This window comes from Gobius niger, assembly GCF_951799975.1.
Source record: "Gobius niger genome assembly, chromosome: 16".
Lineage (NCBI taxonomy): Eukaryota > Metazoa > Chordata > Actinopteri > Gobiiformes > Gobiidae > Gobius > Gobius niger.
In genome coordinates this window covers 2,014,370-2,041,441 of record NC_136867.1, presented here as the reverse complement: position 1 = coordinate 2,041,441, position 27,072 = coordinate 2,014,370, and the positions used below count along the sequence as shown (strand labels likewise).

General features: G+C 41.7%; 1 protein-coding gene across 1 annotated transcript; it reads left to right on the top strand.

The window, feature by feature from the left end:
* Nucleotides 1–2,565: 2,565 nt before the first annotated feature.
* On the top strand, nt 2,566–14,978 carry vgll2b (vestigial-like family member 2b). Its single transcript, XM_079573226.1, has 4 exons — nt 2,566–2,819; nt 5,912–6,242; nt 11,756–12,181; nt 14,277–14,978. The coding sequence occupies exons 1-4, from the start codon at nt 2,733–2,735 to the stop codon at nt 14,318–14,320; spliced, it is 888 nt and encodes a 295-aa protein (XP_079429352.1). The 5' UTR covers nt 2,566–2,732; the 3' UTR covers nt 14,321–14,978.
* Nucleotides 14,979–27,072: the final 12,094 nt, after the last annotated feature.

The window sequence follows — 27,072 nt, the reverse complement described above, 5'->3', positions numbered from 1 at the left end:
CTCCCACTGTGTTAGTCTTTTGATGAAAGTGTCATTTCCTAAGTCAAATTATTATGCTAAACTTAAATTGACTAAAATTGCCTGTAAATGTAGTCGACTACATCTAAGATTGATTTAGTGGACTGCATTTTAATGTATGATAATGTTAGTTCTCACATGAACAAAATGATGACTTTGACTAAAACATACTATAAAGGGATTTTTTTAGTAAAAGAAATGAACACTGGGCTAAGCACCCTTTTCTATACCTCTTCACCCCCGCCAAGCGCTTTCTCTCCAGTTTGGCGGCTTTACCCAAATCTCTAAAAGCTTGTGGACTGGAGCTTACAGCTGATAGGCCAGAGTGGCGCCTCCTTTGAAAGCTACAAAACTGATCTAAACAGATCTTTTCCCTCACGTTGTTGACATCACTTTTTTGTCACGTTTTTTGTTGCATTTGCATCACATTTTTGTCACTGTTCAGAGGCTTTTAGATTTGGGTAAAGCCAAACTGGAGAAAATGTGCTTGGTTCAGGTTTAGACTTAATCAATGGATTAAGGAAAATACATTTACCACAGCCTGAAAACAAATCCACACTATATTATTACTTGACAGTTACTTACTCCTGTGGACGACCTCCAGCCCTGAACTTTAGAGACGTTAGGTTTTGGTTTTGTGATATTTAGTTTGATTCTAAAGCGTTTTGCGTATATGTGATTATGAATTTATTGTTTGGTGATGTTTGGCACGGTGCTTAGCACTCGTGCTTCTCAGCTTGGCAGGTCCCGGGTTCGAGCTCTTCTGTGGACTGTGCATGTTCTCCCTGTGTCTGCGCTGGATCCCCCTACCACTAAAAACATGTACAATAGACCAGGATGAGTGAGAGCGCAAGTGGGGCCTGACAGAGTTGAGGAGTACAGGGTGACCAGCTCACAGGCTCCGCGGGGTCTTAAAAAGTCTAACATTCAAAAATCCACATTTAAGGCCTTAAAAGGTCTCAGATTTGGCCTTAAGTCCCGGGTAAAATGGTCTTAAAAACTCATTTATTTGCTCACAGTTGTGGTCAGATTTCTTGTGATCTGTCTGATCGTTCTCCCTCTCTCTGCCTCATTAGGAGTGTAGTGAGTTCCTTTAGACCAGTGTGATTTCAATGATCATTTCCCAGGACAAGAAATATGACATGAAGAAAAAATGTAATGGACTCATCTTGGTTTTGGTGTTTCTGTTGGTGCCACAGCTCAGGTCATGGAACAATTGGTTCACTCTTGAATTGCAAGGACATGTTTTATCTGATCTTACTTCTCCCCCACCCCACACGTCGTCAGAGTGGAGGCCAGGCGACACTGCCACAGCTGCCCTGCTGTGGATGTTTGTGAGTAATGAAAGTGAGTGGTGGGTACTTAAGGGGGAAAGGCACATTTTAACACAAAGAGGAATAGCAGTGGACGTCCTGCATCCTGATTTTCTTTACATTCCTTTTATATGGCACGTTTAAAAGCAGCTCTTTGTGGTCTTAAAAAGGCCTTAAATAGTCTCAAATTTGACCTGTCCACTCCTGCAGATGCCCTGCACCTCAGAGGGTTGTGAAAGTGGGACACGCTGATGCGGTGGGACGTGGAGGGAGAGACAAGATGAAGAGCATCATTGACGTTTCATTTGAAGTTTTAGCAACAAAAACACCTTCATCTGATCACAGAGTGAGGGGCAGATTTTTAGTGCTGTTTCAAAAACATTTGTGACATTTAACATTCCTAGAGAAAAAATAGATTAAGCTGATATAATGGATTTGTTAACCTCTTAACCCCCGCCTTCTCCAGTCCGGCTTTACCCAAATCTAAAGGTTTACAGCCTCATTTGAAAGCTAAGACCTACAAAGCTCATTCTTCCTCGTTTTGATTGTCACATTTTTGTTTGTTTTCATCCTGTTTTAGTTGCTTTTCTGACACGTTTTGGTCACATTTTTGTGGCTTGATCACAGTTATGTGACAGACAAAAGACATGCAATGAAAAATGTGACAAAAAAGCAATAAAAAAGGCAAAAACATGACAAAAATGTAACAAAAATGCTGCAAAAGAGCAATGAAAACGCAATCAAAAAACACAACAGAAATGACTGAAGCGTGATAAGAAAATAAGCTTAGAAGAGTTTTGCAGGCCTTAGCTTTCAAATGAGGCATCACACTGGACTATAGGCTGTAAGCTTCAGTCAAGAAGGTTTTAGATTTGGGTAAACTGTAGAAAATGTGCTTGGTTTAGGCGGGGGTTAAAAGGGGTTAAAGCAAATGTGATCAATTAGCCAAAAGGTTTGAGAAATGAAAAAATATATTATTATTATTAATAATTTCAGTAAAACGAAGCCAAGCACAAACATATTCTAACTTAGTTTTCTTTGCTTTAACTTTGCGTTCGAGCGCGTGCTCTCGGTCCTCCATGGTGATGGCGTCACCGTTTGCCCATTGCGCATCGCCCTCGGTGCGTGGGAGAGGGAGGTCCTTTGCCCGCTCCTCTCCTCCGCTCCGGGGACCTCCGCACATTTGCGCCCGCAGCTGTCAGAGCGCGCGGTGGAGAGGTCTGGAGCAGCTGTGGCCACGGCCGTCTTTCTCTCGGACAAGAGCCGCTTTTTCCTTTTCCTTTTCTTCCTTTGTTTTTGCCTCTAAAAGTCCCACAAACGCGGAATGTTGTGCGCGTGTGACCGCGCTGAATCCCGGACCGTTTCCCCGCAGCCGTAGAGAGAGAGAGGCCGCTCTTTACCATGAGCTGTCTGGATGTTATGTACCCAGCTTATGGACATTACGCACCGTACGCACCGAGCGCCCCAGCCTTCTTCAACAGCTTACAGGTGCGACGGTGTTACAGCGTGCATGCGTGTGATCCGAGGGTGTTCAGAGCTCATGTTCAGGTCTTTTTAGTGGACGGAGAACCTGGTGCAGCTGTGCGTAAAAGTCTTTCTTTTACGCACGTACAGGTCAAAGGCTCGCGTGGGCACCCTGTCCCCACAGCCATTAGATCATGTTTTTCAATAAAGTTAGATTTACGCAGAGAAAGACATTGAGCACATTTTCTCCAGTTCAGCTTTACCCAAATCTACAAGGTTATAGTCTATAGGCCAGAGTAACGCCTCATTTGAAAGCTAAGACTTACAAAACTGATCTTAGCTTTCTCCTCGCATTATCGTTGCTTTTTTGTTGTTGTTGTTGCACTTTTGTTGCTTTTTCATATCTTTTTTTGTCACTGCTGGGTTTTCATCCTCATTTACGTGTCGTTTTTGTCCCTATTTGGAACCTTTTTTTCAAGAAGCTTTTGGATTTGGTTCAAGTCAAACTGGAGAAAATGTGCCCGTTTCAGGCGGGGAGTAAGAGGTTAAAGGAACTGTGCCAAAAGTAAGGCCTTGAATGTCACTGAAAAGCATCAAGTCAGCATTCAATCCAGCCTTTCTTCCTCCTTTAGGCCATACATTGATAAAACAATAAAAAATTAAAACAAAATTCACACACTGCATGTTTTGGTGACTTTTTCTGTTTTCATTTGGTCCATTTTAAACAATTTCTCAAATATCCAAATCGGACTCAGTTCCTCAGCTTACTCTTTGCTGCTTTACTACTTACTGTTTCCACACTTTTAGAAAGATAAATGCATAGAAATGTGGCATTCGAGGCATGAAATGTACAATATTGTGTCCTAACCTTGCGAATTAGAATATTTTGTGACCTAGTTCTATCTGCGTGAGTGGATTTGGGCAAAGGAAACGCTTCGATGCTGATCTTGGCAGAATCTAAGTTGCACTGTCCCCCGTCTGTCCCTCCATGTCCCACCACATCACACGACTCGTCCCCACATTGACCACGATTTGCAGTGGTCGCCCGATCTGGGCAGTGGACTGGATAACCGGAGAGATGTCACGGCTCTGTGCTTGCAGTGATACGGATTGGGGTGATTGTTTTAGCCCAGAAACCGCCGTGTGTTTATGAGCAGAGGCATGTGGTCCCGTCGGTGGAGTAAATATAGCAGGGTGCTGCAACTGCGCGGGACAAGCCAAGGGATGACTTCATTTGGAAATGCAGACCAACCGGACGAGGTTAGCTCAGACACATGCAGCATCAGGGGCGATGACTGATGTAAATGTTCATTAAGACAAGGTCAGGGGTTAGGCTTAGGAGCTGCTCTTTGCACATTGACGATGGGGCTCAATGTTTTTTAAATACATGAGGAATCTACAACATAGCAGGTCAAAAGTGGGGTCTGCGAGCCAAACTCGGCCCTCAAAGAGCGTGACATGGTTCAGGGTCAGAATGTCTTTCTACATGCATATAATCCATCTCAAATGTAAACACGACTGCACTGTTACCGCATCTTCTTGAGCGTTTTAAAGGGATACAGTAAGGGACGTGCTGAACGATTGTGCAGATTCACTGTTGCTTCATGGACTTCAAGGTCCATTATGCAACTTTTTAGACAAAAAAAGTGAATATTTGTGTGTATTTGACCTTGTAGTGACTGAATGAGTGCTCACCGTGGTTTTAGTTTCTATCACAGTGGTCTCTACAACGCTCCAGGATCAATCGTTTTCTAGGTTTTCTGGTAAGCAGTAAAGACCTTCCAAACAGTTGATCCTGGAGCGTCCTGGAGACAACTGTGATGGAAACTAAAACCATGGTGAGCACTCATACAGTCACTACAAGGTCAAAAATGCACAAATATACACTTTTTTCCCCACATAAAAAGTCAAATAAGCACCTTTAAATGGTACATTTAATTCAATGGGCATCTTCATAAGGGGAGACACTCAGACCTTTCTTCTGGAGAAAAAACAACAACCTAATCCTCCCAATAACATGTTTAATTATCACAATATTTCTCCCTATATTTACTTAACTTAACTTTAATCTTTATTTAAGGGACAATGTACAGAGACATTAAGCTCAAAGAAATGAGATGTACTGCACCAGATTATAGCTACACAGCAAGTTTCCATCCGTAGTCCCTGGTTACATCAAAATAAATAACAATATACAGCATGACCATTCATTCCTCTAACAGTCAATCACATAGTCAGTCACATACACTTTACACTTCACCACACTACATATCATTCTGCATAAGTCTAATCGCCATTCCTATTTACAGGCATATCCAAATAATAATTCAGTGCTGCCCCCAGTGGTTCACAATGAATAAGCAAAAGCTACATTTTGTCATAGAATAATGAAGGACCTAAAACCAGCCCCTGTCAGTCAGCAGCCACTTTTTCAATTCCCCGGTAAAAGTACTATAACTTGTTTATTTTTTAAATTCATTTGGGAGATTATTCCATTCTTTGATTGCTTTATATGAAAACGCTGATTGTGCAAATGAGGTTTTGCGTATTGGGACAATACACTGCCCTCTAGAGGAGGAGCGTGTAGCTCTATTTGTCAGTTGAGATGTTAATTGTACACATTTGTGAAGAGGAGCAGGTGTGTATGTGTGATTCTGTACACCTGTCATCTGAGACTAGCTTTTGTACATTTTGAACAGATTGTATTGTTCCAGAACATGACAGTGGTGATGCTGCCTTGATTTTTAAAGCTTGTTTGTGGATGGATTCCAGTGGCCTCACTGTGTTTTTTTGGCCTGGGACCAGCAAGTTAAAGTTGAAGACATTCAAACACATGCCACGGCCAGGTGGATGAACAGATTCTTACCTTTATCTTTCTTGAACTCAGTGTTCTTTAATATCTTTTTCCCTCTCTTTTTTCTTTGCTCCAAATATTATGTAGATTTTTGTTGCCACAGATATTAAATTGTTGTCATTTATTCCTCTTAAACCACTTGGCCAAGTTATTCCCACTGTTGCCTGCAGAGGGAGCTCTGGCCCTGGCCGCTGTTTGTTTCATTGTTTAATTCTTCAGGGTTTGTCCACACAGTTGACTCCAGTGCGTGTGTTTCCCCCAGGCCCCTGCTGCTCTGACCTCTCACTGCAGGGACCTCATGGACGCTCCCAGGGGCCCTGATGTGCTGTCTGGGGGCCCGGGCTCTTCCTCCTCCTCCGTGGTCTCCGCACTGTCCTCTCCAGCCTCCTCCACCTACACCTCCGCGGGCTCCCGGTCAGACGAGGGCCCCAAAGAGAAGCCGGGCTCCCCCGAGGCGGAGTACCTGAGCTCGCGCTGCGTGCTCTTCACGTACTTCCAGGGCGACATCAGCAGTGTGGTGGACGAGCACTTCAGCCGGGCCCTCAGCTCCTACGGGGACGGAGAGGGCAAGCGCCGCGCCCCGGAGCACACAGGTACAGGCCTCTCCACTCCACAAACAATCACAACATCATGATTGGTTTGGATTGTTTACAGTACAGACAGCATTAGTCAAAAGTTTGTTAGCACTTCCTCTTTCCATTGTAGATTCTCACTGAACATATGGAATTATGTTTTAAACAAAAAAAGGAGAAACAGATTCTTCCAAATCTTCGCCTTTTGCTTTGATTACTGCTTTGGACGTTAATCCAAATTAAAAATGCATGTCTTCAATGAGAATCACACAATGGAAACGCTGTTAAAGGAAAGAAAAGCTTTCCAAACTATTGACCTACTGTATATTTCTACTGTAAATGCAAATGCAAAGCTTGTGAAGTAATCTCTGTTTGATTTGGTTTCTCTTAGAAGTTATGACTATTGTAAAGTGTGATACACACTAGTTTATTAGAGGACAAACAGTTCTTACATATTATATCAGTTCTTTTGGCAAATAACCACATGCAGGGGCGGATCTAGAAAAAAATCACAGGGTGGCAACACATTTTACAATGTCGAATGTTAATAGTGGGGTACGCAAGTTTTGCTTGATCACAAGTCAATTTTTCCGTTTAGATGCTGCCTGAGCCTCCCAAAATGATATACAAATAGCAGCATTGTCAATAATATAAGTAGGGGGTTTCTAACTCAGATACAACAAAAACTTTTGTAAAAAAATAAAATAAATAACAATAATAATAACATCATCATCTTGGGAGCCACAGGAGTTGGCACTTGGCTCCTTTTTAGGCCCGAGCGGCCTGCAGGGCTCGGGCCTATTGTAAATTTATCTTTGAAGTTGTTATAATTAATAAGCACCCCAGTAGCTCCAGAGCCGATGTGAGACATTGCATGACATCAATAGGGTGGCAGCTGGGGTGGCAAGACCTTTACTACAGGTGGCAGCTGCCACCCCATGCCACCCCTCTAGATCCGCCCCTGAACACATGTTAGGTTTTATTGCCATCGTCAGTGAAAAGGTTTCACAAACTTGGAATTTTCTTCATGAATAAGCAAAGCAAAGATAGGAAGACATAAAGTCCAATTAGCAAAACTCTGAATATGCTAAATATGCGTACGAGTGGGCGGATTTACAAACGTACAATAAGCAGCAGATGGAAAGAAGCTATAACCCATGCAAACTACTTCATGGCGTGTTTCATCATGTATTTCAAAGGCTTTAACTTTACATTGTCTTATTTACTGTTTTGTTTCATGGCTTTAATGTTTGTACAGCCTGTGAGGAAACTCCCATTGTGACATTGGGCTATACAAAACCATTGATTACATAAACATGTTAGCTGTGTCCAAACTCATTCCTGACTTTCCTTATGCATTTCTTCACAGGGACGAGTTTAAAGCCATGTTTCATCACTTCACAATACAATATTTATTCATTAGATTCACAGAGTTTTTCAAGGTTTATGAGATACTACAGGAAAAGGGAATGCATTCAGGTGGGCCACACAGAATGAGCTGACAGACAGAGACAAGTGACAACTGTTGTCCAATTAGAGGTCAAGGGTCTCCGGGGTCACCAGGCAAACAGGTCAAGGCTGGGCCTGTAACACCCTGTCCACAAGCACAGTTACTTTGTGTAAATGTGTCTGATTTAACCATGAGCCTGCCCATCTGTGGTCCTCTGAAACCACTGTTTACAGCCAACCAATGTCATTTCTGACCCATATATCCCTGCACTGTGCTGCTAATGGTCTAGTGGTTAAGGCTACTGCTCTGTCTTGAAGTGTCTGCATATTGTTGCTTATTTTACATTCATTTAGGTTTGGTTGGTTCAAATAAGAACTCTAAAACACCCAAGAAGTTGCATAAACAAATTGAATGGGTTGATAGGTTCGGTTTGGTCAGTGTGGTTTTGTCGTGTCACATATCAAGGTAAATATCAGCAGCAGGTTTGTATGTCACAATCACAGAATTACGCAGAATAACTTCTCTTTCTTTTTGCCAACTATAACCATGACTTTTTGATTGCCTTAAATGTGGTGCACACAGTGCGTCTCCATGTAGGGCCAGTGCAGGGCCAGGTGTCCCTCAGTAGGAGTCTGCCCTGGGTCCTGCCCCACAACAGGGCTAAGTTTGAACACCAGCGTAAGGCCAGAGACCCGCAGTGTCCCTTTCAAACTGTCAGACCGCGGGCCGCCCCAGCTACTGCCTTCCCCACAATGGTACCCCCTCCCCCCAGGCTCAGATTCACACATCGTGTGATGGGCGCAGAGGAAACACTAGCCCGCAGCCCGCCGCTCTTACAGAGCTACAGCTAAATATAAAAGAAAGAATACCGCCAGAAACACAGAATGGCTTGGTGTCATTTTGTCAAGGGCGAGCGCAGAGGGGAGGGGGCAGAGAAAACAACAGGTGGGGGCAGTAAGCTCGAAGAGGGGCGGGGGCACAGAGTACCTCACTGTGGGTCATTTGTAAACCGACAGGCCAAACACATTCTCTTCTAGAGCCATGTGCGCATGGAGCAAATGACCAGAAAACCGAAGGAAAAACAGGAGCACATGTTCACATGCTGCAGCTTATTCTGAAGCTCTGAACCAGTACGTTTATCATTAACTAATCAAAGCTGGGCCAGAAACTACAGTCATGAAGTCATATTGGTCATGTTGAAGGTCTCTGTGGTAAAGAAAAAGTGTTATAATATATTAAAGGGACTAGACGGAGTTTAAAAATGTTAAAACTAAGTGTTCCAGCCATGTCCTAATGTGTAGAATGAGCTCAGACCTGTTCACCACAACTGCCTCTAAAATCCTGGACTGTCACTCAGAAAGATGTTAATTTAGGTCCGAAGTGCTGTCATGCACGAGCTTAATATAGAGACTGCAGTGACGCGTAAGACCTGAGGTGGCAGTAGTGAGCATAAAATGACTAATTTGCATCTAGTCTCTTTTTAGTATAGTTTTTTATTTATGTACCAAGATCAAATAGCCTGAGTCATGAAGCCGGGGATATTTCCTGTAGAAAAGTGATCCTTGTTTAATGTTTTTTCGTTACAGTTTATAGATAATATAATTGATACAAAACATCTGGTTTAAAGGACAAGATAAGACTATACTGATATTGATCTGGGCCATTAACTGTTTCAGTCACAGCAGATACTGCGAATTACTAAACAAGAGGCACTACAGGAAACAAAAAAGGGACAAATGAGGAAAAGATGCTGAAATACTGTTGTGAAGCGGAGGGAGCTGCGCAGTGTGGTGACCGGGAGGCGGTGCACCGTTTCAGAGGAGACTGAAGGCAGTTCTCTGCTTCCCCGACCTCCAAAAACACACGGCTTAGGTTGACCAACAATGGTGGTGCACTGAGTCGCAGCGGCTCAAACTAAACCAGGTCCACATTTGGGCTGTTGTTCTTGTGTCATGATGTAGCTGCATGTGGCTAATAGCCGCTAAAGCAGGAGGAGCTAACGCCACTAAATATTAGGAAAGACCTCACTGAACCAACAACTGACTTTCATTAAACATTTAACACACTCTGGTGTATTTATTATGACACTGATACCATTTTTTTTTGCCAATCTTTTAAGTTAAATTTTGGAGGAAGTGCAGCTTCCGCCACTGCTGTGGAGCTAACGTCCAGTCCTTGCTGGAGCTTCAGAACTGTTAGCGAAGGACTCGTGCAGATGACCAGATCCACAGTGACTGTGGCACTTTTGGTATAGCGGGCCAGCTCCTGCAAGTGCTTGGGCAAGACACTTCACCCTTCTTGCCTGCAGTGTCTGCATACATTGGTGTATGAATGAGAGTGAATGGTAACTGGTTCCTTACTGTAAAGCGCTTTGGGCCTGATAAGGGTAGAAAAGTGCTATATAAGCTGAGTCCATTTTTACCACAGGTAAATGGCTGGAGCATGGAGCAGTCATGGGGCATCTGAAACAGAAGGGACTGGGACAGGGTGAACATGATTGAAACATCAGAGTCTTTGTCTGAGCTGCTGGACAGTATGTGTGGGTGAGGGTGATGTGATGGAGCAGATATGTGGGCCTCATGTGACATGGGGTGTCCTCGCACATGTGTCGCCATAAATCAGACTTTTCTACCCCTGTCTCCCTCTCTCTCTCTCCCTCTCTCGGATGACTTTCCCTGACTGAGAAGCTGTTTACACTCACACTGCTCCGTCACTGTCAGAGCTCTATAGACCAACTCTGCATGTGCGCTGACAACCGTGTAAACACATTACAGGGTTCAAATAGATAACATGAACATGGCAATATAGGGAACTGTAATCAACAGTGAACTCTGTGGATGTAGCAATAAGGCTATAATTGTCAAGAAAGAATCCTGTGTCTGATTCTTTGATGACAGTAAAAATGGACTTAGTTCATGTCATTCACACATACCACGGCAGCAGAAAGATTATATCACCAACTTCTTAGAGCTTACAGTATTTTACGTCGCCTTGAAGAGGTAACTAAAGCCATCGGCGACGTCTGAAAGGTCACACTTCACTGTGATTGGCTAAATCAGTGTGTCTGTATTTGAGCGTGGAAATATCTATGAATCATGACATGGCAATCTCTACAAATGGACAGATTGACACAGGAATCCTTTGACATTTTGCTTTGCATATGTCCTTCTTCTGCTCCCAAAAGTTATACATCAGCACATAGTAATTATAGGGCTCCTCTTAATTCACATGCACTTACCTTCACCAGTCCTTTCCGAACTGTAGCTCCGATCCAGACTCACCACGGTGATCCCTGTACCGGCACTTGAGTCTGCTCAAGCTGGGACATTTCTATAGCGGAACACACGCCAGCAAACAGGAAGCGGAGTAAACCGATCAGTGAAGGTTGAAGGTTGTGTCGTTGATGTGATGTTATTAGCAGTTCTGCATTAATGTTCAAACAGGCTAATGAATCACGGAACTCACCTACTGTCCAAGTCTTTTTGGTCATTTACCGTGTGCCGTGCGTGGATTGTTATTTATGGAACGTCCCACTGATTCGTTCAAGCTAGCTCGAATTATCCTGAAAGCACAGCTAACCAATTGTTTGCAGCCTTTGTTGGGTTTTGTTCAAATAGTTTCACTAAGAGGATAAAAAGTTGGATAAATACGCGGATGACTGAGAGAGAGAAGGCGGCGTGGTGCACAACAGTCAGACCAGGCGCGTGTAAAATGCAGGTTCCAAAGATGCGCGATGTAAAATGTTGAAGACTGACCGGTTCACAGTTCCCCCACTGTGTTTCTGAAACATGAAGTTACAATAGTCAAATCTGAGCCTTTTGACGAACATATGATGCTCTGAATAAGTCGTCCACCTTTGAGACTTGTGACACATTTCTGTTGCAAAATATTAATGATTCTGTTCAGAAATCATGTTTAGCTTTGCTCCATTTATCCTGCAATCTTAGATTATTTCTTCTTTTACTAATTTTTACAATAAATAATAGATATATAGCTCATTAAACATCTGAAATATGCATATAATGAGATGAAATACTGACAGATAAGAACAGCTCATGACGTCCTTTTGTCTGTGTGTCTTCAGACGCCCCCAGCGGAAGGCGGAGCTTCCCCCCCTCCTTCTGGGACAGCAACTACTCGTCCAATCCGAGCCGGCCCCACTGTGACCCCACCCCCTCGTACTCCGTCGACCCGTACGCCTCAGGACTGCACCCGGGTCTGTCCCACCCTCACCCGCACGCCCACCCACACGCCCATCCCCACGCTCCGGAGGGCTGGGCGTACCCACAGCCCCATTACGGACCCCCACGGCCCCTGCACGAACTCTACTCCCCCTCAGCCCTGGAGCCGCACTACGGGCCCCTGCTGATGCCCACCGTAAGGCCCCCGCACCTGGCCGCCATGCCCGGTCACTACGAGGTCAGCAAACTGGAGCCCCCCAGCAGCTGGCCCAGCCTCCTGTCCCCGCCGGGAGACGTCACCCAGAGCCTGGCCCTTAACATGGACACAGGTGAGGCTCCTCAGGCTGGTGGGGTGTGACCTGAATTCCTTGTAAATCATTGTTTATAAACAGCTATTTTTCATAAGACATTTGTTTTTGTAAGCACACATTTTATCATATGATTTGACACATGACATGACGGAGCAGCTCGCTCTGGAGTCTGTTCCAAACACTGTAGTAATAGAACACACCTCCACATCAGAGGAGCCCACTCCGGAGGCTGTCAACGAAGTGGACTACGGAGGAAGGATCCAGTTCAGAAACAGCCAATGATTCATCTGTGAAGGGAACACCTCTACATTGAATGTGAGCATTTCTCCACTTAAGTGAGTTATGACCATGACCTACAGTCAGGTGGAGACCCTGATGAGGACCATGAGCTACAGTCAGGAGGAGACTCCGATGAGGACCATGACCTACAGTCAGGTGGAGACTCCGATGAGGACCATGAGCTACAGTCAGGTGGAGACCCCGATGAGGACCATGAGCTACAGTCAGGAGGAGACTCCGATGAGGACCATGAGCTACAGTCAGGTGGAGACTCCGATGAGGACCATGAGCTACAGTCAGGTGGAGACCCCAATGAGGACCATGAGCTACAGTCAGGTGGAGACCCCGATGAGGACCATGAGCTACAGTCAGGTGGAGACCCCGATGAGGACCATGAGCTGCAGTTAGGAGGAGACCCCGATGAGGACCATGAGCTGCAGTCAGGTGGAGACCCCGATGAGGACCATGACCTACAGTCAGGAGGAGACCCCGATGAGGATCATGAGCTACAGTCAGGAGGAGACCCCGATCAGGGTGAGCTGCAGTCAGGAGGAGACCCCGATGAGGATCATGAGCTACAGTCAGGAGGAGACCCTGATCAGGGTGAGCTACAGTCAGGAGGAGACCCCGATGAGGACCATGAGCTACAGTCAGGAGGAGACCCTGATCAGGGTGAGCTACAGTCAGGAGGAGACCCCGATGAGGACCATGAGCTACAGTCAGGAGGAGACCCCGATGAGGACCATGAGCTACAGTCAGGTGGAGACCCCGATGAGGACCATGACCTACAGTCAGGAGGAGACCCCGATGAGGATCATGAGCTACAGTCAGGAGGAGACCCCGATCAGGGTGAGCTGCAGTCAGGAGGAGACCCCGATGAGGATCATGAGCTACAGTCAGGAGGAGACCCTGATCAGGGTGAGCTACAGTCAGGAGGAGACCCCGATGAGGACCATGAGCTACAGTCAGGAGGAGACCCCGATGAGGACCATGAGCTACAGTCAGGTGGAGACCCAGATCAGGGTGAGCTGCTGTCAGGTGGAGACCCCGATGAGGTTGAGCTGCAGATAAGCTTCCCTGAGATGGTTCCTGACAGTCTTTGATTTTGCAAACCGACTGTTGCAGCAGCTGTCCAGGGTGATCTTGGAGGTGAACATGCTGGATGCCGAGGTCCTGGTCTAGTGTGCTTTGTTGGATATACTGCCAGATTCTCTGAAACGCCTTCAGAGAAGGAGAAATGAACATTCATTGCATGCTCCCTCAAAACCTGCAACATCTGTGACACTGTGCTGTGTGTAAAACTGAACATTTCAAAGTGTCCTTTTATTGTAGACAGGCTAAGGCACACCAGTGCAATATCCATTCAGTCTGATCAGCATCTTTATATGCCACAGCTGTGAGAGGAGATTGAGAAGTGCTCACTTACACAGATTTAGACAGAGTTTTGAACACTATTTGAGAGATTTGTGTGACTGGAATGGAATTGAATTCAGTGCATCAGAAAAGAGGGCAAAAACAAACACATTTTTATATTTGTTTATATTTAGCATTTTAGGCTCAAAGCACGAGGCAAGGTGGGTGAAGGACACACAACAGTATGGATACAGATCGGATGTAGTGCGATTGTAAAATAGAGCTAGGTTGGTCATCTCTCTCTTTCATTGTTTTGTTGTGATTGAAAGATGTAAATAAAAGTAACTCAGGGTCAGTAATCCCCTGTCACGGCCGCCCCCTCTCTTCATCAGCTAGTGTTCCATGTGCGTTCTGGATGTTTGGCTCGTGGCCTCCATGACAACCTGCCTCACCATTGTTCTCTGTTTCTCTGTCTGCTCAGGGCTGCAGCAGCACAAGAAAGCCAAGGAGCTGTACTGGTTCTAACGAGGCCCTGGACCGGCGGCCAATTAGCCCCGGACTTTCTCCTCTATTCTCCTGCCCCGCGCTCCACTCGCTCCAGCCCCCAGCGCTGCCAGATGTGTGCGCCATGGAGATAAAGCGCACAGAGACAGTGAACATGGCTGCGGCGGGAGCGGGCCTTGGCACGGAGCTCTGACCTGCTTGGAGCAGACTCACAGAACAATCGGGGGATATTGTGTTGTTCATCTCAGTCTCATTTCAAAGAGGATTTTTTTTTTCTCCTCGATGTGGATTTTATGCTTTTCATGTTTTTGTCTTCAGAATTATTTATTGCCTTTTTCAAAAAAGACAACAAAAAACTGGTGCCACTTTTCGACAAGGCTTCAGCAACATGTCCCTGACTTTAAAACCAGAACATCTGAGTAATTTACTTGTGTTTTGTTGAGCTACGGGCATTTTCGAGACACTGACGAGTTTCCTGGCGGGTCGAAATGTCCTCGCGCCCCCAACGGTCCAAAGGAAGGAAGTCACTCATGCTGAGGCTTGATTTAAATATGTTTGTGGGTAGGGGAGGGAACCTCTGGGCATTTCAGGATTCGATACAATTCATGATACACGGCACACGATAACGATAGTCTCACTGGAGATGCACCGATCAAGCTTTTTGGCTTTTGATACTGATACTGGGGCTTTGAGTATCAGTATCAGTATCAAAAGCCCCAGTATCATTATCAAAAGCAAAAAAGCTTGATACTGATACTGGGGCTTTGAGTATCTACGATATCCGATATTTACTGATACCAAAAGACTTTCTCAAAAGTCAGTGAATGAAAAGTGAATAATCCTCTTTTCTCCAGTGTGAGATCAGTAAAGTCTTACCTTTTCTTGCAAACGAGATGTCCCATATTGATTATATCTATCAATAAACTAATGGAAAAATATTACACAAGGACTTTTTTTTTTTTGGACTTTTCTTCACTAAATATCCTGGACAGGCTTTAGGATGCATTAATATTATCAGCTCACATAAAATTATAATGATCATTACAAGTTTTAACAGCATTTCAAAACTAAAGTTGATTAAGTTGATTAACTGACGTTAGCATTAGCATGCTGTTACTAGCTGAGGCATTTTGTGTTGCAATTAAAAGATGTTTGTGACGGTTAAAACTAACTCAACAATTGAATCTCCACATTCTTCAAAGCTTCAAAATGACACACAGCCTGTCCAAATTCACTGAGATTTATCTGGTGAAAGAGCCAATTTTGTCCCAGTATCAGCTCCGATATCCGATATTAGTATTGCATCCCTAAACCTCACAATACTCCGATCATCGATATATCGCACAACATAACGATACATCACCATTATAAACAAACACGCCATTTTAAAACCTTTTTAACATTGTTCATTTCTAAACACCTCCATGCTCCATCATTTACATGAGTAACTTTAGTTTTCATGTACATTGTTCCCCTTCCTCTTGCATAAATAAGTGAATAACTGATACTCAGTTGGCCCTCTGTGATCAGTGGCACCGCTTCATTTACATTTAAACACAAGAAACAAGTCCTGTTTAAAATAAATACAATATCATTGTTTAAAATGAAAAAAAATAAATAAATTAAAAGTCATATTTTTGCGTGATAGTGTTTGGTCCAATTACTTAAAGTGCATATGACAGGTTTTAATCCTTTTGAAAATATGACTTATTTGGATGGAGAACATTTGTTTTAAGTAATAATTATATATTTTTTTCAGTTAAGCAGAAAATTCATCAAGAAATGTTGGGCAGAAAATATTATGTATTTGAATTTTTAAACTGCTGACAGGAAGTGACATAGATAGAGGTAAAGCTCCAAAGCAGCTTAACTCACTCATTTCCCATTGACATAACATGGTCGGCACGGCAACGGTTTAAAATCGTATGTCACTTCTTGTCAGTGTCCAATAAGGAAGTGAAACTATAAACATCATAACAATGGTCAAACTAAAGAAAACGGGGTCAAATGTTTAGGAAAATATAGATATAGATATTTCAGGATTTTTGACATAGGGCCTCAATTCCTCGTTATCCAGAGTGTTGCTGATTTCTGGAGATATTTTTTTTTCTAATTCATGCAGTTCTTATGTTTGAAGAGTTTCGTGGTGCTAGGCTAGTGCTAGGCTAGCGCATTTCTACAATATCAGCTAGCCTGCATTAAAAACAGTCCGACCCGCTCCACAGAGCACCTGAGGCAAATCACTTATAACACCAGACTAACCATATAAATGTCTGTGTTGATAGAATAATTTTAACCATTTTGCATTTAAAATAACTTATATTTGAGCACCATGAGCTTCTTGGTTGTATAAGCTACGCAGCGGCGGAGTGATCTGCTAGAAAATAGTCCCTCAAAATGCGATCATTCATGTGATGCAGGTCAGTTATATTCCAAAAAATGATTCTATGGACACAGACATTTATATGGTTAGTCTGGTGTTATAAGTGATTTGTCTCAGGTGCTCTGTGGAGCGGGTCACACTGTTTTTAATGCAGGCTAGCTGATATTGTAGAAATGCGCTAGCCTAGCGCCACGTAACTCTTCAAATCTATGAACTGCATGAATTACACACAAAAAAAAATATCTCCAGTAATCAGCAGCACTCTGGATAACTAGGAAATGAGGCCCTATGTCAAAGATTGTGTTTAATGTGTTTCATGCACTTAAACATTGTCACACTGCCCCCTACTGTTCTGGCTGACTTCTTGACCAATATTAGCTCTAAACTGACAGTGAAACTAGTGGAGCTTCATGAAGACGTATGATGTCATCAGAAGAATCGATATCGGAATCAAAAGTATCGGTATCGTATCGTGCCATGAAATATCGCAATATATCTCAAAACTGATATACTGACACAGGCCTGAACGCACTGGACCCTTGACCAGGCTGTATTTGTCACCACTCACTGTTAGTGGGGTCAGAAAGGGCATCTGACCGTTAAAGAAGCACATTAGAGACAGCGTGACACCAGATAAATGTCCTGACGACGCTCATGGATCATGTCTTATTCTCCTCTGCCAAATGTCCTTCAGCGTTCATCGTGATTGTAATGATTGTGACTGATTTAAGGGGGGCATGTGCAAAGTCCGGCATTCTGCTCTGAGCTTTTAACTGTTTGTCAACGTTCCCTTAATATAATATACCACTTCTTTCAACAAAAGTTTGTGTAGTCTTGTACGATTATTAGTTTCTTCTCCAAATTGTGTATTTATTTGAAACAGAAAGTTCTCTTATCCGTGATTTCCAAGCCCATAAACCATCATTGGACCCGTTTGTTTTGTGGTCAATGTGATGATGTCCTAAGCTCAGATTTGCAAGAAATAACCAATAATAAAATGTACACATTTTGCACTACATCCGTATGTGGTGGTGAGTGGATTCACAAACCCACTGTGTTATTTTTATGGCAGAATGGCCTTTCTACTGATCAACATCACACTCATATTTTGGAATATTGTCTCCACTTTTGGACGCCTTTCAGAGAAAAATAATTACACCTTGACAGAGAAGATGGTGAACTTTCAGACAGTTTTTGTTTCATGTGGATTTCTCCAGTAATGACAGAAATATTAGCCCAAAAAAAGACACAAAATGTTGCAGTTCGACCGTTACCATAGTGACCACCATGGTATTTTCAGTTGTCCACAGCCTCAGTTTTAAACTATAGATACAGACAGAATATTTTGGGAAACACAATTTTTTCACTCTTTTAAGCCATTTTCTGGCAAAATATGAACTTATTTAACACATACAAAGTCTAGTCTAAATCGGGTCCTTTAAAAACAGACAATCTCCTCCGCTGCCTGCAGAGGGCACTAATGCCAACCACAAGCCAACAGAATTGGACAAAACACAAAACTTTTGAGCAAAAGAAGTGGTCAATGTCAGCCAATTTAGACCACCCCTGATTTAGACCATCCTTTTGGTATTTTTGATCATCTTATGCATTGAAATTGTTGAGCCATGTCATAATTTTCCAATAAATTTAGATAAAATGACAGTTTGAATCTACTTTAATGCTTTTAATGACATTTAAGGCCTTGATTTGGCAAAGCTTTTGAATGTTTCTTTAATGCCTGAAAAAACCCTGAAAATACACTTTGAACAAATATATAATTATGAACATTCTCTGTCAGGCAGGGGGTAAATTAGAGTGAATGAGCTTCAGTGAAGGCAACACATTTGTATAAAGATAAAACATGAAAGACACAATGGTATAGAAACAAAGAGGAGGGGTTTGTGCTCCAGAAGACTTTGTTTAGTGAGCCTTTGATCATGCACGAAAACAGAAGGATGAAGACAGAAGGATGAAGACAGGAGGATGAAGACAGAAGGATGAAGACAGAAGGATGAAGACAGAAGGATGAAGACAGAAGGATGAAGACAGAAGGCTGAAGACAGGAGGATGAAAACAGAAGGATGAAGACAGAAGGATGAAGACAGAAGGATGAAAACAGAAGGATGAAGACAGAAGGATGAAGACAGAAGGATGAAGACAGAAGGCTGAAGACAGGAGGATGAAAACAGAAGGATGAAGCCAGAAGGATGAAGACAGAAGGATGAAAACAGAAGGATGAAGACAGGAGGATGAAGACAGAAGGATGAAGACAGAAGGATGAAGACAGAAGAATGAAAACAGAAGGATGAAGACAGAAGGATGAAAACAGAAGGATGAAAACAGAAGGATGAAGACAGAAGGATGAAAACAGAAGGATGAAGACAGAAGGATGAAGACAGAAGGATGAAAACAGAAGGATGAAGACAGAAGGATGAAGACAGAAGGATGAAGACAGAAGGATGAAGACAGAAGGATGAAGACAGAAGGATGAAAACAGAAGGATGAAGACAGGAGGATGAAGACGGAAGGATGAAGACAGAAGGATGAAGACAGAAGGATGAAGACAGAAGGATGAAGACAGAAGGATGAAGACAGAAGGATGAAGACAGGAGGATGAAGACAGAAGGATGAAAACAGAAGGATGAAAACAGAAGGATGAAGACAGAAGAATGAAAACAGAAGGATGAAGACAGGAGGATGAAGACAGAAGGATGAAGACAGAAGGATGAAGACAGAAGGATGAAGACAGAAGAATGAAAACAGAAGGATGAAGACAGAAGGATGAAGACAGAAGGATGAAGACAGGAGGATGAAGACAGAAGGATGAAAACAGAAGAATGAAAACAGAAGGATGAAAACAGAAGAATGAAAACAGAAGGATGAAGACAGGAGGATGAAGACAGAAGGATGAAGACAGAAGGATGAAGACAGAAGGATGAAAACAGAAGGATGAAAACAGAAGGATGAAGACAGAAGGATGAAGACAGAAGGATGAAGACAGAAGGATGAAAACAGAAGGATGAAGACAGAAGGATGAAAACAGAAGGATGAAAACAGAAGGATGAAGACAGAAGGATGAAAACAGAAGGATGAAGACAGAAGGATGAAGACAGAAGGATGAAGACAGGAGGATGAAAACAGAAGGATGAAGCCAGAAGGATGAAGACAGAAGGATGAAAACAGAAGGATGAAGACAGGAGGATGAAGACGGAAGGATGAAGACAGAAGGATGAAGACAGAAGGATGAAGACAGAAGGATGAAGACAGGAGGATGAAAACAGAAGGATGAAGACAGAAGAATGAAAACAGAAGGATGAAAACAGAAGGATGAAAACAGAAGGATGAAGACAGAAGAATGAAAACAGAAGGATGAAAACAGAAGAATGAAAACAGAAGGATGAAGACAGGAGGATGAAGACAGAAGGATGAAGACAGAAGGATGAAGACAGAAGGATGAAAACAGAAGGATGAAAACAGAAGGATGAAGACAGAAGGATGAAGACAGAAGGATGAAGACAGAAGGATGAAAACAGAAGGATGAAGACAGAAGGATGAAGACAGAAGGATGAAGACAGAAGGATGAAGACAGAAGGACGTTCACCTCTCTGTGGATGGAGCACATGTTACTGTGAATACATGGTGGTCTACTGAAGAGCTCTGTCCAAACGTGACCTCAAATTGTAAACCAAATCAGCTGGACGGGCCGATAACAAGGCCTTGTCAATGATGTGCCTGTATAATCAACCATCTTAATCATTCAAATATCATGTTTAAGATGACACCAGATGATGTCATCACATTAAAGGAATGGCACGGTAAATAAGTAAGTATACTGAGTATACTATGGAAGATTCTGCAGGTGTGTACGAGGAAATATTTACAAATGACAGTACTTAATGTACAGATTTAAATCAAGTATTGGACGTTTTCTACAATTAAAGCCACACTACATAACATTTTGGATTCTACTGTTGCCAAAACATAATGACATTGTAAAGGCTCTTTCTGCAGTGCATGACTTTTGCAGAATTCTGCTCCCTTTTGGGTGAAACAAGAGTTACATTGATGTGTATGTGGAACAGGGAGCATTCCTGGTTCTGGGAATAAAATATTCCACCTCAGTGACCAGAGCCACAGGAACATGGTATTTCTGACTGACAGAAGCAACAACTCAGTGTCAGACGATTGGAAGCTTTTAAAAAAAATATTATGTGCGAGTTTATCGATTGCTCGACAGCCACTGCTGAATGAACCATTTGTTCAAAAGCTACAAACTACATCGTAAGCTGCATTCATTTTATGGGACTGCGGATGGAAATTAGCCTTGAGCTAAATCCGGCATATTTACAGTTGTCTGTTCATTAATATGCACTGTCCCATTCAAATAAATTAATACATGAAAAAATGAAAATGAAATGAATTGAATAACAATATAAAAGCTGAAGCTGTGCTGACATTATAACATTGTGGCTTTCAGCTCAGTCTTAAAACGTTTTCTCTGGATATCTGAATCAACAGATCACTTCCATTCCACATCCGATAAATCAATAAAACAAATAAACTTTTTTTTTCCATATGTAAATGTTCTCAGATGAGCTCTGCCCATTCACCTTCTCAGTGACCTGTCAGGTCTGAGGAGAGCTGAGGCGATCACTGCAAACTCACACGTTTGTTTGGACTTTCTGTACTTTTCTTCTTTTTTTTAAAGCTATTTTTCAACAATAAAAATATCTGTAATACACTAAACGTGTATTTCATTCTATTGATTGGGTGAAATATTGTGCTGTGTGGCTTTAAATATTTTTATAATGAAACACGGCATTTGTGACCATATGTGATTTATATTCAGTGACATTTGAGACCCGACTCTGACAATGTGCTGAGTGTCTCTCTTCCTGTTCTGTACAATGAAGCCACAGGCAAAAACAAATCCCACAACCCTGAGACGATCGTTCATGTCCACGGCCTGTTTTTTCTAAACCATGTTAATCCCTGATGTTCACAGGAACATGTTTCATTATTCACTGATTCAAGGCCAATTTCTCCAAATGTATTTTCTTCACATGGTGTGAAAACATGCACTCATGTAGCTCCTACTGCAGATGTCTCAGTCTTGGACTTAATATTTAGATTTTAAATACCTGCGTTTAGCCTGATTTACGGAGTAAGCATTTCCAGAAACATGGCATTGTTTTTATATTTATGTATTTATTTCTTTTTTCATTTTTTTCACTAATGAACCAAGATCCCAAAAATCCTGAAAACTATTATGTCAACAACATAAAACCATACATTTAAACTTTGCTTGTTCCATTATTTATGGAACAAGCAGTATTTATTTTTTTGCCATAAATTGCTTTATTCTTATTACATGGAAGAAAGCTTGTGGTACATTTCTTGTCATGTTTCCATCAGTATCTACAGCAAAGGTTTCAAAGTGATATCTCTAAACTGTGCAGGCTCGCCTGATGTACTGGCATCACTTAAAGGTGCATTACTGCCCCCTACTGGACATCCCGGTGATGCCTTCGGTGATATATCACATCCTGATATATCATAAGGATAAGGTGCTTAGTCATTATACACAACTGTACGACCACACGTGTCCTCTGCATTTGACCCGTCCTTTGACGCCACTGGGACGACCCATCAGGAGCAGTGGGCGTGGGGGACCCTTCTCCAGATGTGGAGCCAGGCTGGTGGTCAGAATGAACTGGCTGGAGGATTCACCTATTGTACATGTTTTTTTATTGGAAGAGCAAACTGGAGGAAACCTACACAGACACGAGGAGAACAAGCAAACTCCACAGAAAGGCCCCGCCCAGGTGGGAATGGAACCCGGACCTACAGCTGTGAGGCACGAGTGCTAAGTGCTAACCACTGCACTGCTGTGTCACAAAGTATCTGAGTACTTTGATGAATGCAGCGGCAGAACAAACATCCTGAAGCTTCCTCCTGGATGGAACTCCTCTTCTCCAGTGGATGCACGTGTCCAGCGTTCATTTTATTCTGTTTTTGTCATTTTTGTGAAATTTTTGTGATTTCTTTGTGTTTTTTTGTTGCATTTTTGTCTGTTTTTTTTGTTAATCTTTTGTTGTTTTGTCACTTTTTTGTCAATATTTTGTCATTTTTGTGGCTTTTGGGGGTTTTTTGTGATTTTTTTTAGTGCTTTTTTGTGGGTCTTTGTAATTTTTGTTGCATTGTTTTTGATTGTTTTGTTTTTTGTTTGTTTTGTCATTTTTAAAATAACAAATATTTTGTCATATTTCTATTGTGTTTTTGTCAATTTTGTGGCTTTATGGGGGGTGAGAAAATGTGCTGGGTTCAGGTGGGGGTTAAGAGTTTAAAACATTGTCATATCTCGGACTTTGTTTTTTGATAGTGGTGTTGAAATGTTTTTAATGCATTTTATTTATGCCTAAGCCATTTTACAATAATGGCATGAATATTTCCTGTTGATTTTGTTCACAATGCCAAAATGACTGAGGCCGAGGATGAAAAGTGGCCCAGACCGACTGTGAAATATGGAGGCGTTTCACTGATGTGGCTCCAGCAGAATAAAGTGAAGGTCCCGTTAGTGCCGTCTCAGTCTCCTCACCTCAACAGGGGACTGGGGCTCAAACGCGATGCTCAAGACAGCCCAGGAACGAACAGGAACTGGAGGCTAAGAAGAATTTAGCAATATTTACCATCAGAAAAAATAAAGACCGTATCCACAACTACAAAACGACTCCAAGCTGTCATTGATGTTAAAGTGGAATGACAATCACTGCTGGGCTAGATTTCAAAACTGGGTTATAGATACAGACAGCATCTCTGGAATTTAAAAACAGTTAACCTCTTAACTCCCGCCTGAACCAAGAGGAGCTTTTCCCTCACGTCATCAGATTTTTTTTCCATCATTTTTTGTTGGGTATTCAACTCATTTTTGTAGTTTTTTTTGTCATTTTTTGTCATTTATTGTCACATTTATGTAATTTTTTGTAATTTTTTTGTAATTTTTTTGTCACATTTTTTACATTTTTTTTTTCATTTTTTGGTCACATTTTTGCCATTTTTTTCACATTTTTGTCAATTTTTTTGTCAATTTTGTATCACATTTTTGTCCCATTTTTGTATTTTTTTGTCACATTTTGTCACATTTTTGTCCTTTTTTTTGGTGACATTTTTTGTCACATTTTTGTCATTTTGTCGTCAAATTTTTGTCAATTTCTTGTGACATTTTTGTGACATTTTTGCCACTTTTTCATCAAGTTTTCGTCCCTTTTTTGTCAATGTTTTCTCACTTTTCTGTCACATTTCCATCATCGTTTTCATCTCAGTTTTGTTGCTATTTTCACAGCTTTTTTCCAGAAGCTTTTGGACTGGGGTAAAGCCAAACTGGAGAAAATGTGCTCGATTCAGGTGGGAGTTAAGGGGTTAAAGGGCTTATATCATGCAAAATCGACTTTTTGGAGCTTTTAGCCATGTTGTTATAATATGTTGTACCTCTTCCGCTATGGAGAACTATTTTTTGTGAGAAAAAAAAAAAGTATTTTCTGGGGGAATTTTCCAAATGCGGAAGACGCTTCGATGCAGTTGATGCTTATCTCCAGTTTATTTTTAGAAACTAGTTGAGATGTAACGTTGGAGAAATTAAAAAAGTCTACTTTGAAAAGTATAAACTTTAATGGTTAAATGATGTCTTGTCTAAGCCAAAGTTGTGAACTTACAGTGCCTCTCGTAGGTATTCATACACCTTGAGCTTTTGCACATTTTGTGATTTTTACAACCCTAAACATAAAGATTTTATTTTGATTTTTTTTACTGAACGTTCACACACAAGTAACAAACAACTGTGAAAGCAAAATGATACATGATTCTGTTACTTTTCAAAAAATAGAAAAGTGAAAAGTGGGGCGTGCATAAGTATCATACAGAATTTACTGAGTGCATTAAATTGCCTTTAAAACATTCCTAATGACTCCAGAATGTTGCACACCTTGGCCTAACGGTTAAATAGAGGCACCTGTGTGTAATCTACTCTCAGTATAATTACAGCTGTTCTTTTAGGCCCTCAGAGCTGTGGTCGGAGTGTATTGGTCACTAAACAACATCATGAAGGTCAAGGAGCACCAGAGAGGTCAGGGATAAAGCTGTGGAGAAGTTTAAAGCAGCATTTATATATATATATATATATATATATATATATATATATATATATATATATAGAGAGAGAGAGAGAGAGAGAGAGAGAGAGAGAGAGAGAGAGAGAGAGAGAGAGAGAGAGAGAGAGAGAGAGAGAGAGAGAGAGAGAGAGAGAGAGAGACGTAAACTAACAATGCAAAACGTATTTTCCTCAGTGGGGACTGGGGAGATTGTGAGAATAGTTGGGAACATAGATGGAGCCAAATACAGGGACATTTTGGAGGAAAACCTGCTGGAGTCACAAGAGAACTGAGGCTGGGGCGGAGATTCACCTTCAGCAGGACAATGACCCTAAACACAAAGATAAATCTACAATGGAATGGTTCAATAAAAACATATTAATGTGTTAGAATGGCCCAGTCAAAGTCCTGATCTAAATCCTATTGAAAATCTGTGGAAAGATCTGAAAACTGCTGTTCACAAACGCTCTCCTTCTAATGTGACAGAGCTGGAGTTGTTTTGTAAAGAGGAATGGGCTAAAATGTCAGTCTCTACATGTGCAAATCTTGTAGAGTCAGACCCCAAAAGACTTGCTGCTGTTATTGCAGCAAAAGGGGGTTCCACAAAGTATTCATTCATGCTGTATGAATACTTATGCACGCCCCACTTTTCGGTTTTCTATTTTTTGAAAAATAACAGAATCATTTATCATTTTGCTTTCACTTCACAGTTGTCTGTTACTTGTGTGTGAACGTTCAGTAAAAAAATAAAAATAAAATCTTTATGTTTATGTTATATTTCCTGGTCTAACGCACCACCTGACTTGAGAAACTCGTTCTCAAAGACTTACTTTTAGTCATTATTTGGGTAGCACACATATTCTGAATGGCTTCGGCAGAATTCAAGCGAGCCATTTTAATCTAGATTAATCTAGATTAATTTCAGAATTAATCTAGATTAATCTAGATTTTAAAAATTAATCTATGCCCACCTCTAATTTTGAGACATGTTTTCATTTAGTTTTAGACAAGATTTAGTCAAAAAATTCTCTTCAATTTTAGTCTGGTTTTAGTCGCATGTCAAATTAGTCGACAGATTTAAGTTGAATTTCGTCGACTTTGCATTTATAATATTCATTCTAATCATATAAAGTAAAGCTCCTCTGGTTTATGTTTCTCAGAGCTGTTCCTTTGGCAGTGAATTTAAAAGACATTAGGATGATTTTAGTCTCTTCTTTTCATTTTCATTTAGTCTTATTTAGTCTATGTAAATATCTGGACAGTTTAGTCATAGTTTTAGTCTCATAAAAAACGTTTCATTTAGTCAGTAAAAATATGACTTTGACTAAAATGAAGACTAAATATTTTAGTCGACAAAATGACCGCTATCTTGGTGCTTTGTTCATGAAGCCTTTAGATTTGGGTAAAGCCAAACTGGAGAAAATGTGCTCGGTTTGGGCGGATTTCAATCTGCAACAAGGAGAAATGGGAGTGAGATGACAAAAAAAATGAGTAAAGCTTTTACTGAAAACAACAAATATAGTGAAAGTGTCCGGTTCCGATGCCGGCCATGTTTACAAAGTGCATTCAACTTAGAGATAGAGATGATGAGATCTGTCATTGTAGAACACATAGGGGGCTTTTCACAAAACACATGAACTCTTTGGGGAAACTTACGGCTAACTTCAAAACATATTGTTTCCATATGGTCTGTCCTCTGTTCACCACCACGTTGGAGATGCCCAGCAGAGCTCAGCATGTGTCCTCACATCATCTCACATGACATCACCTCATCATCAAAAACTCACACTGTGTTGCTTTGGTTTGTGGTTTTCAAGTGTGTGTGCTTCTCGTTTGAGTCTTTTCTCAAATGACCCAAGAAAAGAAACGATATTTGTAATGACCAAAAACACTTAAAAGTTTCTCAAAGAAATGCTGCCATCTGCTGGTGCAGTTCAGGTTTACACCATAAGGCAGTGCTTCATTTGGATCCTGCACTTCTCTTTGCTCTCGAGCACTTGGCATATGTCATCAAAGCTGTTATTTCATTCAGTTATTTATTAATTAATTATTATTATTTTGAATCATCTTTTCAGCAGAAGAAAAAAGAAACTAAAGATCTGATGCACTAAATGATTTCACGGAGGGGAACACATTGACAGCACTGGCATGTGTGTGTCTTTGGATGAGGGTCATGTCATGTCATGGAGACACACATATCAAATGAACGTTGCCAGGGGGTGAAAGACGGGAAATGCTGCCAT

Coding starts and splice junctions, on each gene's coding strand:
- vgll2b (XM_079573226.1), top strand. CDS start 2,733: ATGAGCTGTCTGGATGTTATGTACCCAGCTTATGGACATTACGCACCG. Junction 6,243..11,755: donor CCGCGCCCCGGAGCACACAG/GTACAGGCCTCT, acceptor GTGTGTCTTCAG/ACGCCCCCAGCGGAAGGCGG. Junction 12,182..14,276: donor GGCCCTTAACATGGACACAG/GTGAGGCTCCTC, acceptor CTGTCTGCTCAG/GGCTGCAGCAGCACAAGAAA.